Source organism: Malaclemys terrapin, chromosome 7 (genome assembly GCF_027887155.1).
Source record: "Malaclemys terrapin pileata isolate rMalTer1 chromosome 7, rMalTer1.hap1, whole genome shotgun sequence".
NCBI lineage: Eukaryota > Metazoa > Chordata > Testudines > Emydidae > Malaclemys > Malaclemys terrapin.
In genome coordinates this window covers 106185104-106204583 of record NC_071511.1, presented here as the reverse complement: position 1 = coordinate 106204583, position 19480 = coordinate 106185104, and the positions used below count along the sequence as shown (strand labels likewise).

Below are 19480 nucleotides of genomic sequence, written 5' to 3'. Positions count from 1 at the left end.
CAACTGTACGTGCGGATCAAAAGTGAGGCTGAAAATATTTTCAGTGGTTCACTGTCGATATCGGGTCTACATTACATGCTCAAGGTGATTGTAATGACATAACTATTGAGTCAGCAAACTAACCATATAACATTACATGTACTGGTCTTAATTAATACAACTAACTCAGGAACAGGTTATCCTCTCCCCCTTTCCTGAATACTGAACTGGGTGGCCTCTTTCTCATAAAAGATGCTTCTCTTTACATGTTTCAAGATCTTCCCACCCCCCCAGAGAGTAGCCACTCCAGATAGCTGCTCCTGTCCTTGCATTGCTTAACAGAATGACTTCATTCTCTTCAGAGCTGAAAGAACTTAATCAGTAACTGGGGACCTAGCCATTCTGAGTACTTACTTATCAACAAGATGACAATGGTAATGTACTGGAGTCGAGCTAAATTTTTAATTGCATCAACAAGGTATTCTAGACAACAAACAGAATGGCTTCAAGACTGACTCTGATAAACTGTATGCGTTAGAAAAGCATCTAAGCAGGCTTAAAACAGTGCCTCCTAGCCTCAGTGAAACCCTGCTTAGATACCTTGCTAACTCATACTCAAAAGCTGTTTTGAGGACTTAGGAATATTACTGTCTGTGGCAGCCCTGTCTGGCTGCTCATAACCGTAGCCACAAAGCTAAAGATTTGCTGTCACTTATGACTTGCCAACAAAAAAGTTTGTTTTAATAGAATTCATTAACATTCATCCTCCTTAAGAACCCCTCCAGATAGAGCATATGAAGCATGTCCAACATACCTTGATTGCCTGCCATGGCATAGCATCCAGAAGCGTCTGCAAAAATCTGCATGCAGAAATTCATATAAATGCAGGGATTTTGCATGCATGAGTGGAAACAGCCACAAATACTGCAGGCACAATTAAGGTGGGCCTATTGATTTGGCCCTGTATCTTCAACTGCTGTTTCTGGTTGATATATTTTTTTTAAACGGCTTACATGAAACACCACAAGTGTTTTAATGCTTAATTATACCGATTTGTTTGTTCTGCCTCCTTGTTTGCTAATCTGCAATTAAGATGATTATGGAATTCTGCCACTCCACAGCATTAAGAAACCGTTCTACAAATTCACCTTGCAGTCTTTACAGCAAAGTCCATGGGCACACACTGCTTCTGCTTTCAAAGTGCAGCTAGTAGCATTACAGCAACGATTTGTACATTCCTAGATGGGGAGTAAATTAACATTGGACAACATTAAATAAAAACTGGCTATAAATCAAGAGGCAACATGTTTCTAGAAAGCACGCTTTAGCGCCAACAGAAGTTATGGGTTCGATGCAGGAAATACTATGAAATTATATGTAGGAGATCAAATTAGTTGATCTTTTGTCCTTGAAATCTGTGACCCTATAAGTAACTGGAGTAAACCAGCCAGGGCCATAGAGCTATGCCTATTTACTGAAGATCAGGCCCCGGATATTATTAACATGTACAATATATGCATGTAAGATTCACCAATGGTTGTAGCTCCACTGAAATCAATGGAGTTACACTAGTATGAAGTTAGAGGAATGTAGTGGTGAATCCTGGCCCAAATCCTCATTGCCAAATTCTGTCCTCAGCTATGTGTGGGCAGTGACACTGTTGTCAATGAGGCTGCACTGGATCACCGATAACAGATTCTGACCCTAAAGATATCTGACAGTCTCCAAGACATTATAAGAAAAAAAAATGAATTTAGCCAATCCCAATGGTCAGTTATTCCTAGATAGAATAAGAAAAAAATGAACCTAACCCAACTTAATTTTTAGTTATTTCTAGGTATAATAATGAACAGATATTGCAATTGTTTAGAGAGTCACTAGAGGCCAAATCCTCAGTGGTGTAAATCAGCATAGTTTCACAGACTTCAGTGGAGTGATATTGATTTACTCCATCTGAGAATCTGACACATGGGCTTTATGGTGTCATTAAACATGAGCATTACAGTTCTCCCTTTTAAGAAATTATCTCATCAGAATTCTGTATTGCAAGGTGGCTGTTATACAGAATGAGATAATGATGTCGTTCAATACCGCTGAGAATGCAAGTGCAATAGTTTTATATCAGAGCTATTCTGATAATAGGGCTTTGTAGAAAATATGAATTGCACTATCACTAACTGACACATTCTCAGTTCATGTTGGTGCATTGGACTGTGGCACTTCCCATGTATGTGGGTTTTTACAAACTTTATTGTCTTAGACTGCTACAATAAAAACTTTTTGAAAATAGTGGATATGCTTCCGAGATTATAGTCATTAGTTGCAAACTAAATCACTTGCACTTGAATCACAGCTGTCTAAAATCTAAAATAGCAGCAGATAAAACTGCTGTTCAGCAGTGTTAAGTCAGCCTGCCATCTATCCATGCTACAGAATATTCAAAGATAGGATATAGGCTATGAATGAAATTCCAACCAAAATTCAAAATCTCTCTTGCAAAATTCTAATCACTCATTCCCCTGTTACTCATCATGGTAAAGGGCAGGCAAATTGATTTTGTGCCTGAGCTGGTAAATTGTCATAACTGTGTTGGTTTTTTTAAATGTTGGTAAGAGAGTTTTGTGATGGAGGAGAGTCACAAGCCTGGGCTGCTACTTCAAAATCTTTCTTGTTTACAGGAACAGAAAAGCGTAGGACTGGGGTTTCTTGGAGTAAGTTTCCTGGCCTATGACAGCATTTCAGCCAAACAAATTACAACTCCTGCATTCCACAAGAGATATTAGTTAGTGATATACAGAACATCTTGTTATCACAAGGCACCAACATCTCTCATCATTTCTTCCATTGTCTCCAGGACATGGGGTTTACAGTGAACGTCTCTGCTGCCCGAGAGATGTTACAGTACTTTACACATTTTCTGTGGTCGGTTTCAAAATTGTTTAATTTTTAAAATAAAAGAAGAAAGCATGTGCTGCAGAATATGTCTGCAGCACATCCCTCAGCTCTCTCTGTACATAAAGCTTTAATGTGGGCCACAACGGGGAATGCTGAACTTAACTGGTATTTTGCATTGACATCAGTCTTAATTGGGATTTCACCTCTTGTCTTCACACATACTTCTCGATGACTCAATAAATAAGGGTCTCAGAACTTGGTCCTAATGTTTTGGCTAACGGGACCTGCAGAATCATAAACTCAAGGTCTGTTGTGTGGTCATCACATAGTGCACAAACTTCTTAATGCTGGACATTAAATACAGCTCTACTCCTGGGTAAGGCTTTTATGAGCAGAGCAAAGAAAATTGTAATATGTGATTCTAACATGTTGGACAAACCACTTTTTGTACATAAATATGTTTAATCTTGAAAGTTGATAAAAACAACTATAATGTGCAGCATGCTACAGTCTCATATGCAGAGGTGCACTGTGACTGATGCCATAAAGCATTAGCACTGGAGTACTGACATTGGTATAAATGACTTTGATAGTGAAACATTAACTAATGTAACAGATTTGCTGGTACCTCTCAGACTACAGTGGGAGACTGCAAGTTAAATCCATTGTACCTGAGTCACAGTTTTCTAAGATATTTAAGAAAACAGAGAGAGAAGAGGCAGATCAAGGTACTATTCAATGGTATTAAATGGCTTTGACTCTAAAAAGGTGTCACTAACACGCAAGTGAAAATGAGAAAGATAACTGGATTCGAAAGATATTTGCAAGCTATTGACACTCTCCACTGGCATTAAACAAGAAGACAAGCCTACTTCTTCAACCCTGTTACCCCAAAGAATGAGTGAGCTGTCAAGAAATCCTTATGGTTTATATAAATTCAATATACTGTATGGAAAGGCTACAGCAGTCGTTTGCCATTTTAACTGCCCTGGATCTATTTTGCCAGCAGTTCCATATTTATCAGAGGAGACAAATGCCTCATCTGCTGATGTGTTCAATTCAGTTAGTCTAGGAGAAGTTCAATATGACCAATGAATATTGAGGCGAAAAGAAGTATGGATGTCTGATCAGATATCATTTTAATCCTGGTATTCTGTATCATCTCTCCTGATTCGAGCAGTCCTTTGACTCATTCACTAAATTAAACTGAATCAGCTTTGAAGTAGTAGTAATCTTTCTGGAAGTAGTGTAGGTTATTTCTATTAGTAAGGCAACGGAATCAGATGGTTGTAAAGAAAAATTTCGAATCAAAAGGGGAAATGTATTGTGCATGAAAACGGAAGCAGGTTTTCCTGGGAGCAATATAACAAGTAGCTCCAAATCCAAGGGAAAAAATCTCCAGATAATATATGGTACCTTGAGAAATCTGAGTAATTTTAACTAACTTGTGTTGGTTTCAGGTCATTAACTAGTACTGACATGGATTCCCAGGTTGCAAATCCCAATAGGAACATGATTAAAATTCTCCGGCACTAATCTTAAGAGATACAGGTAGTTTGTAAAACCACACTAATATGACACTTACGCCTGCCTATTGCACTGCAATCAGACACAATGAAAAGTAAGCAGAGTCTAACAGCTATTTTGGGGAATTTAATTAAGGTTTGAGATTGAGAAATGCAGGAGGAGGAAGAAGAATTTTATTTAATATCAATCAGTCTCAAAAAAGTACTTTGACTAATTTGCAAGCGCTCTTGCCCTCTTCTCCATAAAAGATTGGTAGCAAGGAGAAAAGCAGTAATTCTAAGCGAGAGAGACAGAGAGACAGCCTTACGTCAGGTTCCCCACAGTCACACTCCTCTCCATCTTCCACATAGCCATTCCCACACTTCTGTCCACCAAATGATTCCTTAACTTCAGGCAGGTTAAAGAGACACATCCCCACTCCTTTTTCCAGGCTGTTTTCCAGGTCCTTTTTACTGCAGCTGCTGAACACCATGGGAAATGGATAGCTGGGAGAGAAAAAGATTGAAGAAGAGAAAGATTAGCATTTTCAGATGAAAAAAATCTCTATTGTTCTGGTGACCTCCTCTGTGACCTCTATACACAAACAAGCACCAGGGTTTCCATTATTCACCATTCCACACAGGATTCAGCTGTAGAAATTCACTGTAGGTTGAACCTTTCCAAGAAACATTTTGAGACTAGACTCAATCATTTCCAAGAGAATTTCCATGCTTAACCACGTAACTTGTGGATGCGAACAAGACCTGTACCTTCAAAGCAGGAGCTGGATGTCTACACAGCTGATTATGCATGCAAAATTGTGAGGGCCAGTTTAGGCCATGATCCTGCACCATCCACAAGTGCAGAACGTCTTGCATCGGCAGAGCCTTAAGAGCTGGTTTAAGGTCCTTTTGAAAATGTGGCCCAAAATTATAGATTTCACTCTCATTTTAAAATTAAAACTCACCACATTTTATTAGAGAGAAGTTGTAGGCCCCTTTGCCTTCATCTTGGTGGACTCATGGTTTTCTTAGGGAAAACAAGTGGGAAAAATACCAACTTATTTTAGTTACAGCCCACTCCTGTAATCTCCAGGCAAGCAAAACTCGCCTTGAAGTCAAGGCCTAGGGACCATGGGTCTGAGGCAAATTCTGTTCTCATTTTATACAAGGATGGACCCAAAGTAAATACTGAAGCCACCCATATTATGGATTTATACTGGTGTAACAGCAGAATTTGTCTCCCCAGATTACTGCTCATGGGCATGAATATTTTGACTTCCTTTCTAAGATGCTCAAAGGGTATTAGCACACAAATCTACAAACATGCTCTGCAATGCTCTGTGCTTTTATTTCAGAGGATTCAAGTCGGCACTCACTGATGTCAATGGATATTTACCGGTTGAGTCAAAGAGAACAGGCCCAGGCCCCTGAGGCCCACTGACTTCAGTGGTACTTGGATCTGGTCACTGGTACATTACAGTGGAAACCATGCTATCACCCTGTAAAGAATGCCAAAGCTCCCTCTCTCCACTGGGACATGTGCATGATTACATTCGATCTGGTCAGAACCAACTGGCAAATAACATGCAAGCTGCCTTATTTCCCTTAAGACTTTGGACCCTATTCACTACCACTCTACACTCAGGCAGTAATTCAACATCGTGGCAGCACAGGGAGCCAGACTGATGATGGCTGGGCTTTGTTCCCTAAATGCTTTCTATCAATCACATATTATTAAGAACAGGGTATAATCTTAACAGGCAAATAAGATAACAAATGAAAGTCTTAAACTGTTGAATTACAGAATTTAATGAATTAATTGTTCTTTCTAATAATGCAGAGTAGGAAGTGTTCTTCTCAGAGCCGGTGAGACCATGCCCAGAGACAGCAGAGAGAGGATCCTTTCTAGTTACAGAAAAAAACTCAGACTGAAACAGTTGTAAATGGAATGGAGGTTTAAGTTCCTATGTTGATTTAGAAAGGTTAATTAGGATCTTACAGTAAGGTGGAGAGTACCTTACACAAAGAATTAATTTGCTCCTATTTAAAATTACCTTTTCACAGATTCTTCTGAAATAAAATAATCAGCTCTCTAGCACAGGATGCAGATGTGCTTCTGAAGAAGAAAATAATTTTCACTGAACACTTATGGGGCTTGACTTGCTAAACTAAACAATGCTGTGGTTCACTGACACATGACTCTAATAAGCTAACAGGCATCTTCACTTAAGGAATTGGTTTCTGGAAAATGTTAATGTTTAGTAGGATGACAATGCCGAAGAGAAACTATCAACGTTCAGAGGAGCATGAGAGAGGAGTCAGGCTACTTTTCAGAAGCTTTGGGCTCTTAGGGAAAACAGGGAAGCGATCTGGGGATAATGGGGAAGGAAATGAAGGGAATTTGGGAAACCTTCCTACCTACCCTTGTATAGAACCAGGGGAGATTAGCATAACTGCGGACTCTTGATTGTATGCAGTTTAGTTGTAGCCGTGTGGGTCCCAGGATATTAGAGAAACAAGGTGGGTGAGGTAATATCTTTTATTAGACCAACTTCTGTTTGTGAGAGAGACAAGCTTTTGAGCCACACACAGCTCTCTCGATTGGTGATTCCTGACAACTCTTGGTTTGGTGGGAAAAAGTTGCACAGAACATTCTGTGTATGTGACTGTGAACAGGTAGGCAGACATACATAATTTCCAAATACTGGCATCACGCATATGCATGATTCACAGATTCTGTATGGAACATGAAAGGATATTTAACTAGGCATGATTCTTGCCTCAAGCTGTGAATGTCTGAAGACTTGATCCTGCAGTTTTTTGGCAAGGGTTTATTTGAAACCCACCAATGTGAAGAAAGAGAGACATAAAGACATATATGTTCAGTCAAAATTTGATGTGGGAACACAGATAGTACATTTTATTTCCTTCTCTGCTGTTTTTGTAAACACAGTTTCAACAGCTCAGTAAATTTGCTACAGAAGCATGCTGGTCAAAACTCTGAATATTTAGGGTTATATCTTTCCCTCCATGAATGCCCAGAATTGTTCACATGAATAGGAGGTCCATGTGTCCACCACTGGGAGAACAGAACCCTTATTCTGTATCAGTGACAAAATAATGTCATTGTTATTGAATGAAATTTCTTCCCCCCCACCCCCCAAAAGGAACTTCAAGCTGTTTCCTATTTTTAAGTAAGAGACCCATTCATCTTCTGGCTTTTCCTGCTCTTGACACTGATTTCCTCAGCTGACATCAGTAGAGCATGTGTTATTTACGAAAGAAAAGACTAACTTTTTGAAAATATTTGTTCTTCAACCAAGCAATCCAAAAATAAACAAACAACGAGACAAGCACAACAACTGGAAACAGAGCATTTGAAGAGTGAATTCACCCACGAAGGGGAGGATCCTCATACATTGAAGCCATTGGGAATTTTCTACAGAAGCAGGACTGGTCTCTGACATTCTGATGTAAAGACTTTTCCCCTTACTTTGATGATAACTCCCCACATGACAGTCGTATCATTTGATATTTCTGCTTTTATGCTATGATGTTTTGGCTGTGTTATTTTTAAGCTGTTTCAGCAGCACCATGAGCTACTTGGCGGGTGGGGGGGGCAATAACTATCATATGTCAACAGCATTAGGCATGTTATTAGTTTAAATAAATTTAGAGCTTGTGAAAGTTGGTGGGGTAGTCATCACACGGACTGAAGTCCCCCAGAGAACAGATACAGCAAGCTTCCTCACACTGCTCTGCCAAAATGCTTCAAATCTGATCTAGAGTAACCACTTCTAGACATGAGAAGGTAGTTTGGCCTCCACCTTCCATGCAATCCTTTATCTGTCTCCTGAAACTTTCAACCCAGGTGTCAAATGGGGGTGGTGGCAGCTTGAGTGCTATCACAGGTTCTCACTTTGTAGGAATTCACTTCAGACCATCAGCTCATTTCAAAGAGGCCACTAAAGAATTTTCAGAAGGTAACAGCTTTCATCACTACCATCCTGTGACAGATTCAGGTTATCGACCTACAGCTAGTAAAATACTCCATATGTCTCATTATCCATCACTGAAGCCACTATCATTGTGTGTTTTTTATAGATCATATTTCACCTCTGTGCACAGGCCCAGCACAAGGCCAATTTAAGCACTACTTGAGTCCAACTTATTTTGAGATCCTAAGTGGGATGTAAATGGTCCATAGATTTTCTGCATAAGGGTAAATGTAACCCACAATGGATAATTTCAATTCAAACATGCCTGATGAAGATATATACCCATAGCACCAAAATCATCCCTGGTACACCACCACTGGCTTCAGTGGACTTACCGCAGGGACAAGTTTGGCCCACAACATCTAGCTTTCTTGAATTACCAGTATTCCATAACAACATCGCCCATGTCCCTTTAATACTGAAACTGGGGTGCAGAGTCTCATGAAATTAATGCTCTAGTTTCCATCAGAAGCAAGATGTCATTGTTCACATCTACAAATGAGGCATTCATTTTAGCAAGATGATGTCACTAGTAATAAGTGACCCCATTAGCAACAGCGCCTGGTTTTGTTCCATTCAGAACGTTTTCCATTCATTATTATTTCAAATATTTAAGCCATGTAAATGCCAGCTCTTTTTCTATACATCTGCTTTTAAGTTTAGCCCTTGTTGACCTGTTCTTTTCATTAACTAAGTGACGTGGCATCATTGAGAGTGCCCTTTAAGAAACTCAGAATCCTCTGTTAATGCTACAACTGCAGCACATGCTACTGCCCTGTGTACTCTAGCAGTCAAGAGTCTTGCATGAATTCAGAGGTTAACTTATCCTCTCAATTTCGGGGCGGACCCGCTAGAACAGGGCTGAGGAATATTGTGGTAGGCACTTTACACAAATATAGTAAGGGAGACAGTCCCTGCCCCACAGAGCTTACAGTATGAATAGATAAAAAAGACAAACGGTGAAAGAGAAACCAAAAGGTGAAGCAACTCATACTAGGTCACACAGCAGGTCAGTTGCTGAGCTGGGAGCAGAATGCAGACCACCTCGCTCCAAGTCGTGTCCAATCCGCCAGACCACACTGCCTCTAAGGTTATGAATACCTTAAGGGAGTGTGGCCTAGTGGATAGAGCACTGGACTGGGACTCGGGAGACCTCTGTTTTATTCTGAGCTCTTCCACCAGCCTGCTGGGTGATTTTGGGCAAGTCACTTCGGGGAATCAAGGTGCTTTTGAAAATCACACTAGCTGCCTATCTGCATCTTTTGACACATAAATACTTTGAAAACTCTGGTTCTTCTCCATATGCTTCTGTTTCCCCATTGTAAAATGAGGATAATGATATCTCTTTTGTAAACTGTTTTTAAATCAATGGCTAAAAAGTGACATATGAGATACTATTATTAAAATATCTTGTAATTCATAAAAGCATGTTGCATAGGAGAAGAAACCCCTGGCTCATGATGTCCTGAAGATGATTATTCTCACTCTTTTTACACTGCCTACCAGCCTTGTAGGACCTCCCTGAGAGATCCTGGCTCCATACAACTTACATTCACAATAAAGTAAAGGGAGAACACACCTGAAGAGAGTGGATAAGGGGAGAGGAAGGCAAGGGTTATAATGACAGGATCATGAGTTTGTTCTGATGGTTCTAGGGCCAGGCTGGACCTCGATTCATACCCTCAGAAATCATTAGATTTTCATCACTGAGTCCACCTGAGCTTGGATGCTCCAGTCCAGACAGCAGAACTTCAGTCCCTTTTCAATGAGTGGCACTCCTAAGCCATCCTCCTGAGGATTGTCCCTGGTAGTTAAGTATCAGAGGGGTAGCCGTGTTAGTCTGAATCTGTAAAAAGCAACAGAGGGTCCTGTGGCACCTTTAAGACTAACAGAAGTATTGGGAGCATAAGCTTTCGTGGGTAAGAACCTCACTTCTGCATATGCTTGCATCTGAAGAAGTGAGGTTCTTACCCACGAAAGCTTATGCTCCCAATACTTCTGTTAGTCTTAAAGGTGCCACAGGACCCTCTGTTGCTCCTGGTAGTTAGTTTCTCACAGACGGGATCTGCCCAGGGAACATCATGAAGAAGACAGTGGAGACTCCTAGCAAACCTCCCTTGTGTGACCTGTAGCTTGTTACCCAGGTGGCTCGGGTTCCTCTTAAATCTTCCAGACTGGAGGACGCTATGAAAAAGCTGCTGCGAGAAAGGCAGGTAGAAGAGCTGCACCAGCATGACCAGTCTTCACTCACCCCTGCCTGAATCCCAACACCATGGCCCGTCAGTGCTTTGGGGAGCTGTGTCTGAGGGTCCTACTTGGTTTGTTGCTAAAGGTTAGATTGGTTAGTGATTCTGCTATAGTCTAATCAAACCCACAACCTCCCAAATTCAAAGTCTCTATCTTCCCCAACCTTTTCCTAATTAATGTGCCACCTCATTTGAGAAATAATATGCTTAATGAGTTCCACTGGTTCTGCACCTAGTTTATTTCTCAGACATTTCCAGGTGGATACACCAGGTGATAGTGAAGGATCAAACCCAGGGATCACTTACACCAAGGCAGTTATCAACCCATGATGTGACACCTTGAGTGTCCGGGTGGCAGCATGTGTATGCATTAATCACACATTTCTAGAAAAAATGAGCACAGTTCGGCCCAGGTGTTACTCCATTGACTCCTCACCTATTTAAAGTCAGCAGAGTCATTCCAATATGGCATTTGACCCTGTGACTATGGGCTTGATCCTGCCAGATACCACAATGGTGCTGAACACCCTTGATTCCCACTGACTTCACTGTGAGTACAGGATGCTCAGCACCTCACAGAAGCATTTTTCACCTTCCAGATCAAGCCCCAACTTGCCTCAGATTCTCCTGGCTTCTCATTTCAGTAAAATGTGCTTTTCTTTCCCTGCCTTCCTAATCACCAGTGCCCTTAAACTCATGTACTAGTCTGTAACATTTTGAACTTTAGCTGGTTTCCTTTTCAGCAATTTGATGTTAAACAGCTGCACTTGTTCTGAGCAGATTTTTTCCTGTGCTCCATTTAGTCTTACAAACCTTCCCCAATCCCCTTTAGAGGAACATTCAGATTATGATGACTATCACTGCTTAGAATCATATTCTGCAGTGTTTTTATTTCCAGGAATTTTAGAACATTACCATAACAGTTTTCTTCACCACAATTCCAGTACCTATATGCTGCTTTTATTCCAGCTCTTTCTCCATGCTCATTGATGTCCCTTTTCTCTATACAGAACCTTTCAGCCAGGGGCCTGAGGTGTTTTACAAGCAAACAATCAATTAAAATGTACATCAGCCCTATGAAGGTGGCTTAAATATCACCACCCCCTTTGCAGAGAACAAGCTGAAGAATGATCCTGAGGTTAATTTAGGCCTAAGGGTCAGATTTTTAAAGGTATTTAGATACAGTACCTAGCTCCCATTGAAATCAATGGGAGCTAGGTGCTTAAATTTAACAACCTTTAACAACCTATCCCTAAGCGACTTGCCCAAGATCACATAGCAAAAATCAATGACAGAGATAGAAGCAGAACTCACGATTACGAGGGGCAGATCCTCAGCTGGCATAAAGTGTCCTCGTGCCATTGACTTCAGGAGGGTGTTGATTTCAATGGAGCTAAGACAATAAATTGGCTGAGGACCCGCTTCCAAACACGCAAACTCCTGGCCCACTACACAACATTCCCTTTCAGTAAAAAAATCATCCACTTGGGTTCGGTTTAGCTTTCCAGACGTTAATGTTCTTTTAATCTTTCCAAACTCACTTTTTAAGGCCTCCTTTGAGATGTCTGAACCTAGCAAATACAGTTTCATCCTGCAATTACACAGCATCCCTCAGACGCCAAGTGTCCTGTATAGCATCTTATGGTAATGAATTGAATAAGCAAAAGGAATGTAGCAGCCTTCATGCACTAAGCAGCAGGTAAAACCCAACCTTATCTGATATCTAAACAGATGTTTAAATACTATAGATCAGGGGTCAGCAACCTTTCAGATGTGGTGTGCAGAATCTTCATTTATTCACTCTAATTTAAAGTTTCCCGTGCCAGTAATACATTGTAACATTTTTAGGAGTACTCTTTCTCTAAGTCTATAATATATAACTAAACTATTGTTGTATGTAAAGTAAATAAGGTTTTTAAAATGTTTAAGAAGCTTCATTTAAAATTAAATTAAAATGCAGAGCCCCCCCAGACCAGTGGCCAGGACCCGGGCAGTGTGAGTGCCACTGAAAATCAGCTTGCGTGCCGCCTTCGGCACACATGCCATAGGTTGCCTACCCCTGCTATAGATTTTCATCAGTGACATTACATCTGCCTTTGTATAACCCAAGTTTTCACAGAAATCGTCTCAAGTTAGACAAGTGCCATATGGGGGATGTTATATCTCAGTCTTCCATTTAAATGATGGCTCCATTTACATATTTTTAAAAGAAATCAGAATCATTTAATTAAAGTAGATCCCACAAGTCTAATGCAAGCAAACAGCTTGAAGATTAGGGGCCAGATCCTGCTGGGTATTAAGGCAGCTTTATATGGCTCAAGCAGTATAAAGCATTCCTAAAGACGCGTACCCAGACGCTGGAGAAGCATTCGCTGCCGCAGAGCCCCCCTCCTATGCAATCCCACTCCCCGTGGCAGGCAAAGGGGACGTGGCTGGGAAAAGGGGGATAGCTGAAGCATGCCTGCACTCCACTGATTCCTGGCTGCTGCAATACCCCTTGGGGCCATAGGCAGGTGGCATAAATTAGAGCAACCTGCTGGGGACTGACTCAGCAGCCAAACAATCCCAGGAGGGGTTGGGATAGGGGGCATCTTTCCACTGTCCCTCTTCAGCTGAATGGAGAGGATGTGGCTAAAGGTATAGAGCTTTTTCCATTATACAGTACTAAAATATGAATTTTGCTTCAAAAGGAACCGATGTGTGACAACTCACACTTATTTTTCTAGTCTATTTTTTACTCTCTCTTTCTCTCTTTTATAGTTTTTATCCCTAGAGCATCAATAAAGTAGAGCACGAAATTGGGCCATGTTGTTACACATGACATCAAAGCTCTCACTTATATAGTTCATGGTCAGTGGTTTAAAAGCAAGCCTAGATTTCTTATATAGCTTTTGGCATGTTCTTTACAATGTAGCTTTTACACTCCCAATATGTAATTGTGAAGGTCAGGCTAGTGGCTAATTGAATTGCAATGTGGCAATAACAGCTTGTTCTGTTACAATGAAATTTCCGGGATTATAAAAAGAAAGCCTTTTCACTGAAATGTTTAAATTTCACACAGAAAAGCTTTAGGTTTATTTGAATTGGGCCCTAGTGATTCTGAAGATTCCCAGTCTACATTTAAATAATATTCACCTCAGGTGCCTAGACTGGACTGCCAGAACCTCTGGTAGACTTGTCCTCTGCTGAAAAGCTCAGGGTGAGAATTTAACTACCAGAAATATTCTGAAGGCAGATTTACAATGCTGAATGCAAGACTTCAGTGTAGAAAGTAGTAATGAAACATGGTTCAATGATTCTGAAAAATACTTTCGGCAGAGGAACAACACTTATGGTTTTGTACAGTATACACTCTCACAGCTTAATATTTTTGCAGTCACAAATCTGCCAAATAAAACATTATTAGAAGTTACTTTTACTTTGACAAATGTACAGTCAGAAAAGTTTTTCTTGTTGAGAGGCCTATTGTGATTTTCATTCCTGTATTCCGGAGGTGAACCAATATTAACCAATTTATCAATCTTGACAGTATCCTAACTGTATTCTGGAGTTATCTGCCTTGCAAAAGCTCTACGGAATTGTGCTCAAACAACTGTTTTTCCTGTTGGAAACCAGACAGCCATGGAAAGTAGCTATAATCCGTCTGAATTCACCCCTGGCTCATCGTTTGCTCTGTTTCCTTTTACTCTGCTACCTCATTAATAAAAATTTTCCAGATTGCTGAGAGTTCAGGTTACACAATTTACTATTTAGTACTTGATGTTAATCCAATGCTGACTACAGAAAAAATTAAAGCGGCAACAAATACTAGAGAAAGAGATGAAAAGGCCAGACCAATGGTGGTGCTAGGGTAAGGAGAAACATGGTAGCAGTCATATTGTGTCCTCTAGTAATTACCAGCATCTGAGGAAATTGTAGATAAGAAGCCAAACTAGATTACTCTGTGTTTAAATTTGTTGCACAAAATGGAACATCCTCAGCAAGTGATAAGTGAATGAAGTTACATGACTAATGTTGTTGTTCAAAACACACTGCTGACATTCTGTTTCCTACTGATTTTTTGGTTAGATTACAGAGACCCTGTCTGGAATGGCTTACAAGTGTCTCAGAGAATTACCAGGTCTGTATTGCCTGATGATGGAATTCCATTAGCTCATGACATGATTTCAGGACTCTGACTTTTAAGAAAACACATTTATAATGTGGTTTTGTCCTTTGATGGACTATGGAAATGATTTTTAATACTAGATAGTGGGAGCAGATTGGGTGCCAAGGCAAAATTGAATGTAGGGAGCTGGGGATCACTGGCTGATTACCTCAGCCCCCAGAAAGGCTGATCAGGGATGGACCCAGGATGATACAGCAGAATCCCCAAACAGTGGGATTACCAAACCCAGTTAATTGCCAACAAACCAAAATAAATCCATGAAATTTATACCCAAGCATAAATACATTCATTCCCTGTTTCCAGTCCTTCATGTGTATACCATAGTATCACCACTAACAGCTTATTTTGTTAGCTGTTAGCAATGATGCAATTCAGGCCCATAGCTTTAAAGAACTTGAAGTGACCCTTACGTTTGACCTTAAAATGACGGAGGAGTACTTCCAGAAATGGTGCCTGAGACCAAATCTGGACAAATTGGTAGTATCTGCTTTCCACCTTGACATTAGAATTGCCCAGTAGACTCTATCAAGTTTTGTGGTGAAACTGTGCGTGATGACACAAAGCTAACATATCTTGGTGTCATTCTTGACCGCACATTGACCTTTCACGATCACCTTAAGAAAGTAGCCTCTAAAACAAAGTCTCATGTCAGATTATTCAAAAGTTAGTGGGAATAAGCTGAGGATCAATGGCCCTGTCCTACGAACGTGGGCCTTGGCCCTGGGTGTAGTCAGTTGCAGAGTGTGGACAAGAAATTGCCATAATCAACTTATGGAAAGGCAGCTGCATCAGACCATGTGAATCATCATGGGAACTTTAAAATCAACACCTCTACCATGAGTTTCTGTATTAGCAAACATCGAACCTCCATCTACCCATCAAGATATAGCTACAGCACAAGAATTTAAACACACTGAAGACTACCCCAAACTTCCCATCTGGCAGGTTATGGATAACGTACCTCAACAACGCCTGAAATCACAAAAACCACTATGGGCCACACACAACCAGCTCCTGTCTCTGTATCTGGCCAAGGAATGGCAAAGTGTCTGAACCTCATCTACCATTTCAAATTAGCACCTTATTACTGACCCAACAAACCATCTTCCTGGTTTTGACCTGACATGCAGATTTCGGACCACACTGAACTACATCTGAACTAACCCTGGAGGATGCAGCTACTTGATGCACAAGTTGAAAATCAAAGGCTCCCCTTTGTGCAACTGCGGTGAGAACACCCAAACCACTGAACCCATCATAAGACAGTGTCCCAAATAAGCACTCAAAGGTGAACTGGATGATATCCACAACATCACAGAGGAGGTATTGAAATGGCTAATGGACCTACAATTGCATCTGCAGAATGTTGCTCCGCAGATGCCACATGTGGATCCATGAGAGAGACTGCTAATAGCACAGGGTTCTGAAAAGAATAGGAAACTTCAAAGATAATGCCAGATGACTGATGCCATGATTGATGTTGCTAGTTAGACTCACAAGTTAAGTTCAGAAGAAATTACTATGGTCATCTAGTCTGCATAAGAGAAGCCACAGTATTTCTCTATGTAATTCCTGTATCAACCCCATTTCTTCTGGTTGAGCTTGAGCAAATGTCTCTAAAAGAGAGAGATGTACATTCTACTGATAGCACCAAATGCAAGAGTGAGCTACGTCAAACTGAGCCTTGAGAAAGCCCTGGGAGGGCTGGCTTTTTAAGGGAATTGGGCTCAGCCCTCACTGTACCTAGTTATCTGGCCCCAGTTTATGTTTTTGGGCTTGAGCCTGGCCTTTGGATCAGTTGACCATCTGATAGCCTGAGGGGATAGGGAAGGGGCAGGACTTCCTGTAAGAGGGATCCTGCTCCATCGATGAAGAGAAGGAGAGTGACCTGCTAGGAATGTAAAGAAAATCTGTGGACAGAGAAGACTGGGGAAAGACATCTCAACACAAGGCAGATGAAAAAGCCTGGTTGAAGTTACCTGCAGTGAGAGACAGAAACAGAAGCCTTAAGAGGAAGAGGCTTGAGGAAATGCCAGTCAGCAGGACCTGTGTTTTGGGAAAGAACTCCTGAGCCCAGCCAAGGGCTGAACAAACTGTAGAGTTAGAGGAAGACTTGTTTTCAGTTGACACTTGAACTACAATGTTCTCTAAATAAACCAGACCCCAAGAAGGAGTGTTATTTGACTAGCAAATGACTTCATGCAGTTTTTGAGAAGATCAAAAAGGGGAAAATAAGAGAGCAGCAGGGGGAGATACGAGACTGGGTCAACTTAGCAGCAACCAACTTACCTCCAGAGTGAGCTGTGTGTGTGTGTGTGTGTGTGTGTGAGTGAGAAAATAAGCCTATATTTTTAATCAACCAGTTAAAAATAAAGGTTTTTACCTGGTGTAATCTATAATGTGTTAGATTAATGAAACTAGAAGAACTGTTGAAATCTAATTTACCTCTCACCATTTATTCTAACTTCTAGTTTGCTCTTCCATCATCTTGGACAATGAAAATAGGCTAGTTAGTTTCAATTTTGTATCTAATCGGCATGCAGTCATCACCTATTTCTGGGATCTCTCTTAGGGTATATTTACACTGCAACTTGGACGTCTGATAGCAGCACATGTAGGCATACCCATGCTAGATCTAAGCATTGAAGTCAAGGCGGCATGGGAGGCTGCATGGACTAGCCCTGCCTGCCCAGTACCATGGGTACATACTTGAGCAGTTAGATCAAAGCTAGTTTAGGTATGTCCACACATGCTACAATCAACCCTTCCCGTTGCAGTGCAGATGTACCTTAAGAGAAGAGTGAATCCAATTAAGATCAATCCCATCAGGGTTCTCAGGTGAGCCAACAAAACCTTGCATTCAAAAGGAATCCAACGCTGCTGATAGATCTAAAGAGGATCAGCATGGACACCTGCGTGAAATCTTGATCTCACTGGAGTCAGTGTGAGTTTTGTTATTGACTTCAATGGAGCCAGGATTTCACACCTGGATGTTTATCCATTGCCAATAGGATACTACTGACCAAGATTAGTGCAGTCTCCATGCCATAGTAAAAGAGATCAGGGAAATCGGAGGATTCCATTGGATGCCAGAGTTGTTTTGCCACTGTATTCTCAGTAGTTTTGTCCAAAAAGGGGAGGTAATTTTTATACTGTGCCATCCATTTAAATAGCTGAAATGGAAAACTCTCACATTTCTGCAATTAGTAAACTACTGTAAGCGCACTCTGAGCTCTACAATACTTTGCCATTAGAAAAGAAAAAGGCCCTTGGGCCACTTTGCAGGCTGTAATTATTTGGGTAAAATGGACATCTCTCTCAAATGTTTAAAGTTTCTGTCCCATCCCTCCCAGACACGATGGACTCTGATTCTCATGACAGCTGTAGCCAAAATGCAGCCTTAAGCATCATTTAATTATAGTGATTCAGACATCCAAGTCAACATCAACTCCTTAAGTAATTCAGCATACGCCCAACAAAGGAGCATTCAAGTGACCTTAGGATATAACCTTTAGGGTAAATTTCCACTGACACAGGGAATTTGGCATTCATCAACCAATTAACAATAGAAATTGTGTGCTTAATTCTCCATGCACTGCATATTTACCCCTGCAGATTGAAATGTTCCACTGATGAAATGTAAAGCCAAGACAAAGATAAATGGAAATGTCTTTATATGATTTGTTTATATGGGTCACAGCACTAGGGGAAAAAAGTGTTCCTAACAGAGCTATATTCTGTATATATACTATCTTGACAAGACAAAATGTAGTTATACTCTTACATACCAGTGTCTCTGCTGGAAAAACAGTACAGGTTTGGTTACATTAGGGTGACCAGATGTCCCTATATTATGAGGACCGTCCCAATATTAGGGGCTTTGTCTTATATACGCAACTTAACTCCTCCCCCTGCCAAAAAAAGGGTCCTGATTTTTCACACTTGCTATCTGGTCACCCTAGGTTACATTCATGAGATGGACAACACGATTTGTCCTTAAGCATTTCTTGTAAAGTACTAGAACAAAATAAAATGTGTTTTCCTTTGAAAAGTAATGTTTGTCCATGTCAAGGCAATTATAGAAAATGGCTGCTGTAAATCTGAATATGATCTGGTTCTAGATAGATCTGGTTTTGATCAGGAATGCACCACAAAAGCAACCTACTAGGGTCTCTAGAAGCACAAATTTTGTCTACTAAACTGTTTAAAAAAACCTATGAACGACACAGCACTGTGTTTTAATTGTTAATAGTGACAAACTGCTGAGGAGGGTTGGAAAATGTACAGCCTGTTATAACTAATGCCACTAACACTTGAACTGTGACCTTTCTCCCCCCAAAACCAATTAAATGTATCTATAATATACCTGAATTATTAATAAAGGATGCCAAATGAGCACTGATAGTCTCCTAGTTGCACACAGGGATTTTCTGGAAGCTAAATGAAATGCTGACATAAGTCTGTTCTGTAATCTCCTGGTTGTTTCCTACTAAAGGAAGAACTGGAATGCAATGTACTAAATTACTAGGGCATAAGGATATGTTGTTTAGTTTTTTAAAAAGCAGTTGTACTGCTGGCAAAAGAGAGCTAGTTCCGTCAAAAGCAATTTATTACATCAGTAATTCAACTTTTTTTTTTTTTTTTAATACAGTCTGCCTCTGTGCAGAGCTCAGCTAGCACTGGGTT

General features: G+C 40.6%; 1 protein-coding gene across 3 annotated transcripts in view; it reads right to left on the bottom strand.

Annotated features, from left to right (window-relative positions):
- ADAM12 (ADAM metallopeptidase domain 12) overlaps window positions 1-19480 on the bottom strand; it is a 308978-nt gene that overhangs the window by 53620 nt on the left and 235878 nt on the right. For all 3 annotated transcript variants that reach the window (XR_008445733.1, XM_054035537.1, XM_054035538.1), the window contains exons 12-13: window positions 4709-4886; window positions 1128-1217 (exon numbers count right to left, since the gene is read on the bottom strand). Coding sequence is in view for 2 of the 3 variants with exons in the window: in XM_054035537.1 (XP_053891512.1) it covers window positions 1128-1217; window positions 4709-4886 (268 nt within the window). In the remaining variant the exon portion in view is untranslated. The remainder of the gene's footprint in view (window positions 1-1127; window positions 1218-4708; window positions 4887-19480) is intronic.